The 8,633-nt window shown below is 39.2% G+C and overlaps 1 protein-coding gene across 1 annotated transcript; it reads right to left on the minus strand.

Annotated features, from left to right (window-relative positions):
* Positions 1 to 401: 401 nt before the first annotated feature.
* Positions 402 to 8,357, minus strand: LOC117390840 (proton-coupled zinc antiporter SLC30A2-like; the record flags this gene model as incomplete). The annotated part of the gene is made up of 7 exons (XM_055231254.1): positions 402 to 530; positions 2,421 to 2,555; positions 3,738 to 3,843; positions 4,169 to 4,376; positions 5,719 to 5,872; positions 6,373 to 6,519; positions 8,261 to 8,357. Coding segments are annotated over 7 exons (954 nt in total), but the record flags the coding sequence as incomplete, so codon positions are not given.
* Between the last annotated feature and the right edge of the window lie 276 nt (positions 8,358 to 8,633).

An 8,633-nucleotide genomic window follows, 5' to 3' on the forward strand; every position in this document is an offset into this window, starting at 1 on the left:
ACACATTTAGATATTGGATGTGTTAAAAGATGGTCAGAATCAGTCCCATGTTTTTGCGGGATTACTTCTACTAGTTACCCTTCCAGTTTAAACATAGCATATGTGGACAATGTGAATATGTCTTGCCCAATGACACAACAACAGGAAACGTTCACACAAGATTCAGTCTGCTGATCTACTGCACCATTTAGTCCCACAATAAGTCACAAGACATGTTCATATTTTTATTACAAAAACATTTAGCATCTGACACACAGGGATATTATTTAGGATAATTAGAAGGCAACTGACACACAAAGATATAATACAGAAGAATGGGAGGGCATCTGGCAATGTTAATATTTTTATTACAAAAACATTAAGTTTATGCTTATAAAAGACTAAATATGCGATCCTAGCTCTATGGTCAGATCCTGATATGCGTCACGATTCAGTTTTCTCAACTTGAATCGTGACGCTGGAGAATCCAAACTCGGAGCGGAGAAGGTCTGACGCTCTCATCAGGACAAGCTGGGCATCTGCATCTGCATCTGCATGAGACAGAACACAGAAATCAGTCTGAATCATCAGGACAAGCTGGGTGTCTGCGTCTGCATGAAACAGAAGACAGAAGTCAGTCTAAAGCAAATCAAACTTTATAATATTATAATAATAAAAATGGAAACAACACTCCATTTACACACATGTTGGGTGTGATGCTTTTTGGGGACACAAAAATAAAAATATGGAGCATTGAAATGTATTGGCTTCAAGCTCCTCCTAAAAATCCGATTGGCCCACTACAGAAACAGAAACAGCATTTTTATTTATTTACAGCTGGAACCAGAAGTTTGCATACACTATATAAAAAGATGCATATACTTTTTTCATCATTGTCTCAATGAAATCTTTCAAAAGTTTTCCTGTTTTAGGTCAATTAGGATTACCAAAATTATTTCTATTTGCTAAATCCCAGAATAATGAGAGAAGGATTTTTTTTAGACGGTTTTTCATGACTTTCTTCAAAGTCAGAAGTTTATATACAGTTTATTAGTATTTGGTACCATTGCCCTTAAACTGTATAACTTGGGTCAAACGTTTTGGATATCCTTCCACAAGTTTCTCACCATAGTTAGCAGGAATTTTGTCCCTTTCCTCCTGACAGAACTGGTGTAACTGAGCCAAGTTTGTAGGCCGTCTTACTTGCACATGTTTTTTCAGGTCTGCCCATACAGTTTCAATAGGACTGAGATCCGGGCTTTGTGATTGCCATTGTAAGTGAACACAGCTCACAAACTAGGAACTTACTTCGGTAATAAAGTGCAACATAAAAACACTGAATAAATACAAATAAGGACATGAGAAGACACATTTGTGCCCAAGCTTTAACTTCTTGGCTAATGTCTTGAGATGTTGTTTCAGTATTTCCACATAATGTTCTTTCCTCATGATGCCATCGATTTTATGAAGTGCACCAGTCCCTCCTGCAGCAAAACAACCCCACAACATGATGTCGCCACCCCCCTATTTCACATTTGGGATGAGTTGGATCCGTTGGCGGAGAACGAAGCCGAATAGACCTTAGAGAACCAAGCGTATCATGAGGATCTGTTGGGAACGTCTGGTGGTGCCCTCTGTCAGGGGGGTCTTCAACTCACACCTCCGGAAGAGCTTCTCCCTGATCCCGGGGGAGGCTGGGGATATGGACTTACTGTATGTAAACCTGAAGAAAGTCATGAAAAATTGTCTGAAAAAATCCTTTTCTCATTATTCTGGCATTTAGCAAATAGAAATCATTTTGATAATCCGAATTGGGAAAAGTTTGGGAAAAGAACAGGAAAAGTTTAGTCTGATTTCATGTCAGACAGTAAGAAAAGACAGTTGTCTTTTCATATAGTGTATGTAAACTTCTGGTTTCAACTGTACATATATGGATAAAATTAAGATTTATACTGTTATCAACACAATGCCATGTACACACATGTGGGCTTTCAGTGCTTTATGGGAACATTACATAAATCCGCATGTCCATACCAACCTGATGATGCCAAATCTCCCCAGGTGCCACCGTGGAGCACCAGTGACTCTAGTGCAAACTGTTGTTGTGTCCTTAGGCAAAACACTTCACCCACCCTGCCGATTATGAGTGTGAAGTGTGTGTGTTGTTGGTGGGAGGGGCTGATGGTTCAAATTGGCAGCCTCACTTCTGTCAGTCTGCTCCAGGGCAGCTGTGGCTATAATAGTAACTTACCACAGCGTGGAGTGAGTGTTTTTGAGTGTCTTCAAAAATGCTGAAAAAATCTTTATTTCTTTGGGCCAAAGCACCAGGGAGTCTCCGGACCGATGAAAACACAGCCAGGATATATTAATACATATCTAAATGTGTTCGGTCTGCATAAGCATTCAATCAGTCATTTAATTTAAAAAAGATGAGCTCTGACCTGTAATAACATGTGCAGACAGCAGGGGGACATTGAGGTTGAGGCTCCACACTCTGAGACTGTGCACAGACACGACCCCAGACACAGACAGCAGCATCTCACAGACAGAGTCCATCTGCACGTGCTCTGGACACGCTGGGGACACATTTCACGTTTAATCCTCAGGTTTGGTTGGATGTGTTTGAGTTGATATTTTTGAATAATCCCAATGGCTCTTTGGATGATTTTTAAACTCTGCTCTAAACATGTCAGACCATCCACTGAATCAATGTGTTTGTACCATTAAGATCATAAAATTGCATTTGGACATCTATAAAAATGTTCTGTTCATTATTTCTTTTGGGTCATTCTCTTCAGACTCTTCTGCTCTAAATATTGATAAATTTAGTTTTGAATCGAACCAAATGATGCTTTCTTTCCAGAATTTGGAATAATATTATACAATCTATACTATATACTTAAATTTTTATCAAATATTATCTATACTATATACAACGAACTTTAAATAATATCAAATACTATCTATACCAGGGGTGTCAAACTCATTTTCACAGAGGGCCACATCAATAAAATGGTTGCTCTCAAAGGGCCAGATGTAACTGTCAGATAAATGTCACTACGTTTTAATTTTAATTAACTGTTTCTATATTTATTACTTATTCAAGTTACAAATATTGCATATGGATTTGCATAGATATGAAAAAGTGGCTGTTTAACTGTGTATCTAATGATAAACTGACATTTTAAATATCATACCTTTTAATTTACTTTGTCGCAGGCCACATAAAATGACCTGAGTTTGGGTCTTGAGTTTGACACATGTGATCTTTACTATATACTATAAACAGTATCAAATACTTGCATGTATCATTCAGTGTGAACTTTGAAACAGATTCAAACTGCAGTTTTTCCCATGGAAACATTTTTACATATAAACGTTTCAAACTGAGCTTCTGACTCAAACGTGATCAGATTTACAACTCTGCACCAGATGACAAACAAAACAAACAAACCAGGTTTTCACCATTATAATCATACAAGGACATCAGTTTCCCCAACTACTGCTCATGGATTATTTTTTCAAATGGGCTTTTTTGGTGCTTTTCTCCCCAAAAATGATTCTTCATCATGAATCAATAATATTGTGGTTTTTTTTGTGTGTGTAGTTTTTCCCTCTTCAGCAGCGACAGCGTTTAGTGTTTGTCATGAAACCCTAAACCCTAAAACAGCACACAGAGGTTAAACATGCGCACATGGACCAAAGTCACTCTGCAGTTTACTAGATATTTGTGAAAAATGAAAAACATATTGTTGTACCTTCCATGAGCACTCTGAGGACATCTTTAATGACTGGTATAGTGGTCCACAAAACCAGAGCAGAGAACAGGAACGTGCAGACAGGGTCGGCTGCTTTATACTCAGGCTGGAAACACACAGAGGGAGGGGTGTGTTTGGGTCAAGTGTCTTGCCCAAGAGCACAATTATTTTACACTAGTGAACCGACCACCTCCTCATTAGTGAAAATGTGTGTGAAATATTGTTTGGTCTCAGAATGAAGAATTTGTCCATCTCTCAGAGATGGAGAATAGAGAATTAGTGTGCATATATCGTGTTTGTATAATTAAAAATATCGAAAATTTTAATTTTACCTTAACAATGAAAGTATTAACTGAACTCTTGCTTGCAAACTATCTTACATCTGACACAGAAATGTAAGAGGATGGGAGGGCATCTGACACAATACTTGCCCAGAAGTGTATCACACCAGCTGCCAGTAGCACCCCCAGACTCTGCAGCAGGTCTCCGAGCACATGTATGAACGCAGCTCTCACACTCGCATTAGTCTGGACCGGACTGTTTCCACGAGAGGGGCCACGGGCCGCCCTTTGAGTCCGTTCTGATTGGACAGAACCATGGCTGTGGGAGGAGCCAGGCTGGTGCAGGATCAACACCATCCTGAGGCGAAGAGAAGACAAGTGTTTGTATACTGTGTTGGAGATGACATCACCACATTCTACAGACCAGTACTATTTAACACAGACCAGTACTATTTAACACAGACAGTACTATTTAACACAGATCAGTACTATTTAACACAGACAGTACTATTTAATACAGATCAGTACTATTTAATACAGACAGTACTATTTAACACAGACAGTACTATTTAACACAGACCAGTACTATTTAACACAGACAGTACTATTTAATACAGACCAGTACTATTTAATACAGATCAGTACTATTTAACACAGACAGAGCAGCTCAAGTGAAAAACAATGCACCACTCCAGAACATTGACTTTGTTATCCTTAAGCCACTTTGTCACCAGTTTGGCAGTATGCTTAAGGTCATTGTCCATTTGAAGACCCATTTGTGCCCAAGTTTTAACTTAATGGTTAATATCTTGAGATGTTGCTTCAGTATTTCCCCATAATGTCCTTTCCCCATGATGCCATCTATTTTGTGAAGTGAACCAATTCCTTCCTGCAGCAAAACAACCCCAACATCATGTTGCCAGCCCCGTATTTCACAGATGGGATGGTGTTGTCAGGCTTGAAAGCTTCCCCCTTTTTCATCCACATGCAACGATGCTCATCTTTGTCCCTGTGTGCATTTGCAAACTGTCATCTGGCTTTTTTCTTTTGGAGTAATGGCTTCTTCAGCTTCAGCAGCATCTTCACAAGGTGTTTTGCTTTTTTTCTTGAGTTGAGAGGGTTGATTGTCCAAAATCACATTCACCTCTGAGGCACAGAACCCGTCTCCTTCCTGAGTGGTGTGATGGCTGGACATTCCCATGGTGTTTATACTGTACGTGTGTGTAATTATATGAACAGATGACCGTGGCACCTTCAGGAATCTGGAAATTGCACCAAGGATGAACTAGATTTGTGAAAGTCCACAGTTCCCTTCCTTCCTCCCTTCCCTGGCTGATTTCTTTTGACTTTCCCATGATGTGTTTCAAGTGTGCCTTCGAATACATAATCAGAAGCTTCCCAAGACATGGCATCGTCATCTGGGTTTTCCCAAATTGTTTAAAGTCATACTAATCTTAATGTATGTAAACTTTTGACTTTGAAGTCATGAAAAATTGTAAAAATTGTAAAAAAAAAAAAAAATAAAAAAAAAATCCTTCTTCAAAATCCTTCATTTTTATGGCATATAGCAAATAGAAATAATTTTGGTCATCCTAAACTTTGAGGAAAAGTTTTGTCTGATTTCATGTCAGACAGTGAGAAAAAAATGTAAACTGGTTTCAACTCTATGTACATATATATGACAAGTACTCACTACTCACAGCACATTGACGAGAACAGCACAAGCTGATGTTATTAGCATGATTTTGGTGTCTATGTGGAACTGTCCCTCTGAGAGTCTGAGCACAGCGGCCCATAGCAGAGCAGCTGTCACCGCCCAAATGGAGAGGACAGACAGAAGCATGGCCAAGATCTCTGGAAAGGAGGAAGTTCCCAGATAAGACGATTGTTACCTCAGAAAAAATGCTTCAAGTGCACATGACAGGTCAAACTCATTTCACTAAAATCCCATTTTATTTGAGATTTGGCCAAAAAACTAAAGAAAATCTTTTCTATTTTTCCCCCTTAATTTTACCATAATAACCTCACACCTTTATGTAATTAAAGCAATGTTTAAACTCAGAATTTTGTGTGTGTGTGTAAATGGTCTTTTGGATGATTATTTTATGATATAGAGGGATTTTGTTTTACTCCTGTGTTTTTGTATTTTTGTACTTTTCTAGTCAATATTTTTCCCACAAACTGCCATTGAACTGATGTAAAACTATGATAAATACAGTACAGGAACTTTCAAGTGAGACAAACATGAAGACCTGTCATCCGCTTTAAAACAAGTGAAATGGGCCAAAACTATTCAAAAGCACAATTTCTTCACAAGTTGATTGATTTATTTATAGTTATCTAAGCGATCGGACCTGAGCGGTGCCAGCCGTAGGTCATGGTGTCAGTGGGCGATCGAGCGGAGAGCCAGAGGGAGAAGAGAGAGAGGAGCACGCTGCACACATCACTGAGGAGGTGAGCTGCATCAGTGAGCACGGCCAAGCTCTGGGACAGGTACCCTCCTACAGAGAGAAACAGAGAGGTACTGTTACCTCACTGTTAATATTACACAGATTTCAAACTTTTGGTTAATCACAATTACTATTATTCATACCCAATATTTTCACCACAGACATGAAACTGAGCAGCAGCTAAAGTTATAAAAATACAAAAACTGAACTGAAACTAAAATGTAAATATCTGTATCACAGTAAAAAAGTTAAACGCAATCAATGTCAACTAAGGCCTCATGAAAATAAAATAAACTAAAATATTTATGTACACTGTTTTTATTAATGGAGCTGTAAGTTTAAAGACAATCAAATGAAATGTCATTTGAACTGGCTGATCACGAAGACAAATTATTTATAAACATAATTTACAGACAACAACATATTCTGTGGAAAACCTTGTAGTTTAGACTCTACAAACATGTTCTAAAATGTGCCTGTGTGTCGGATGCCCTCCCTGTGTCTTCATAGGGTCTTATTCTGTGTAAAATGTCCCTGACCTGTGGGGTGCCCCAGGGGTCAATCTGGGACCCCTGTTGTTCAATCTCTACATGCTGCCGTTAGGTCAGTTAATACACAGCAATAATGTGTCCTACCACAACTCTGCAGATGACACTCACTGTCTCACTGCAGCAGGTGAATATGGACCAGTGGATTCACTCACTGCATCAACAGATCAGAGTGTGCAGGAAAAACAACTTTCTCCAGATAAACTCAGACAAGACTCAAGTCATCATCTTTGGCCCACAGAAACATAGAGAAAGTGTCAGCAGTCACCTCCAGTCTCTCTCTCTAAAACCTTCAAATCAGGCTAGAAATCTAGTGATAATAATGGACACAGACTTGAACTTTAACAGCCACATCAAATCAATAACATCTGCAACTTTTACCACCTAAAAAACATTGCAAAAATCAAAGGTTTACTGTCAAAACCAGACTTAGAGAGACTTATCCATGTATTTGTCTCCAGTAGGTTAGATACTGTAACGTCCTGCTCACTGGCCTCTCCAAACGAGTCTTAAGACAGAACAGTACATCCAGAACACTGCTGCTCGGGTCCTGACTAGAACCAGGAAGTACTTCACACATGTGTCCTGTGCTCAGGGCCTCCTGCGGGTGCCCTGAGTCAGGACTAAACATGGGGAATCAGTGTTTCAGTTTTGTGCAGATAAAACCTGGAACAATCTTCCTGAAGATGTGAGACAGGCCTCTACTTTGACCATATTTAAATCCAGGCTCAAAACGGTTCTGTTTATCTGTGCATATGACTGAAAGGGTTTTATTCTTCACTCTTCTGTTTTAATGTTAATTTTATGATGATTATTTGCGATTATTTATGTTTTTATTTGTGTGATTTTAATGTCTTTCTTATTCTGTAAATCACTTTGAATTACTTTGTGCATGAATTGTGCTATACTGTACAAATAAACTTGCCTTGCCTAAAAGCTGCTGGCTCTGTAGTGTAGTGACTCTACAAACATGTTCTGAGATGTGCCTCTGTGTCAGATGCCCTCCCTGTGTCTTCATAGGGTCTTATTCTGTGTAAAAGCTGCTGGTTCTGTAGTGCAGTCTCTACACACATGTTCAGATGCATGTGTTTTAATGCTCTTGCCTTGTTCATGATGTGATCTGTGACTGAATCCTGTGACTATGACCCTGTTTTGAGCTGCTTTTGTTGTAAATTAGTTTGGCCAGATTCTACATAATATTCGTAATATTTAGCATCATTCTGGATGTGTTGTTTCTTTCTCACCGATGACCTCTCCAGCCATGAAGAGGAGGCCGACTGCACAGGCCAGCAGCAGCCTCCTCCGGGCAGTTCGTCTGGACTCCTGCCCTGGTCCCAGACTACCTCTGGTCCGGTTTAGATCCTGGTTTATATCCTGGTTTAGATGCTGTCTCTGATCCTGGCTCAGATCTGGACAGACCCCTTTGGAGGACCACAGGATCTCAGCACTGTCAAAGTCCTCATCAGAGTCCCAAGGAGTCTCCTCTGAAGATCTGAAACTCAGAAGATTAAGTAATAGGAAATGTATTTATATAAAGATTAAACTTGTGAATCATGAGTTTAATCAAAGTTTTTACAGATAAATACCAAAAACACCAAATCTTGAGCTCACTTTCTT

This window comes from Periophthalmus magnuspinnatus, chromosome 22 (assembly GCF_009829125.3).
Source record: "Periophthalmus magnuspinnatus isolate fPerMag1 chromosome 22, fPerMag1.2.pri, whole genome shotgun sequence".
In the NCBI taxonomy this organism is placed as follows: Eukaryota; Metazoa; Chordata; class Actinopteri; order Gobiiformes; family Gobiidae; genus Periophthalmus; species Periophthalmus magnuspinnatus.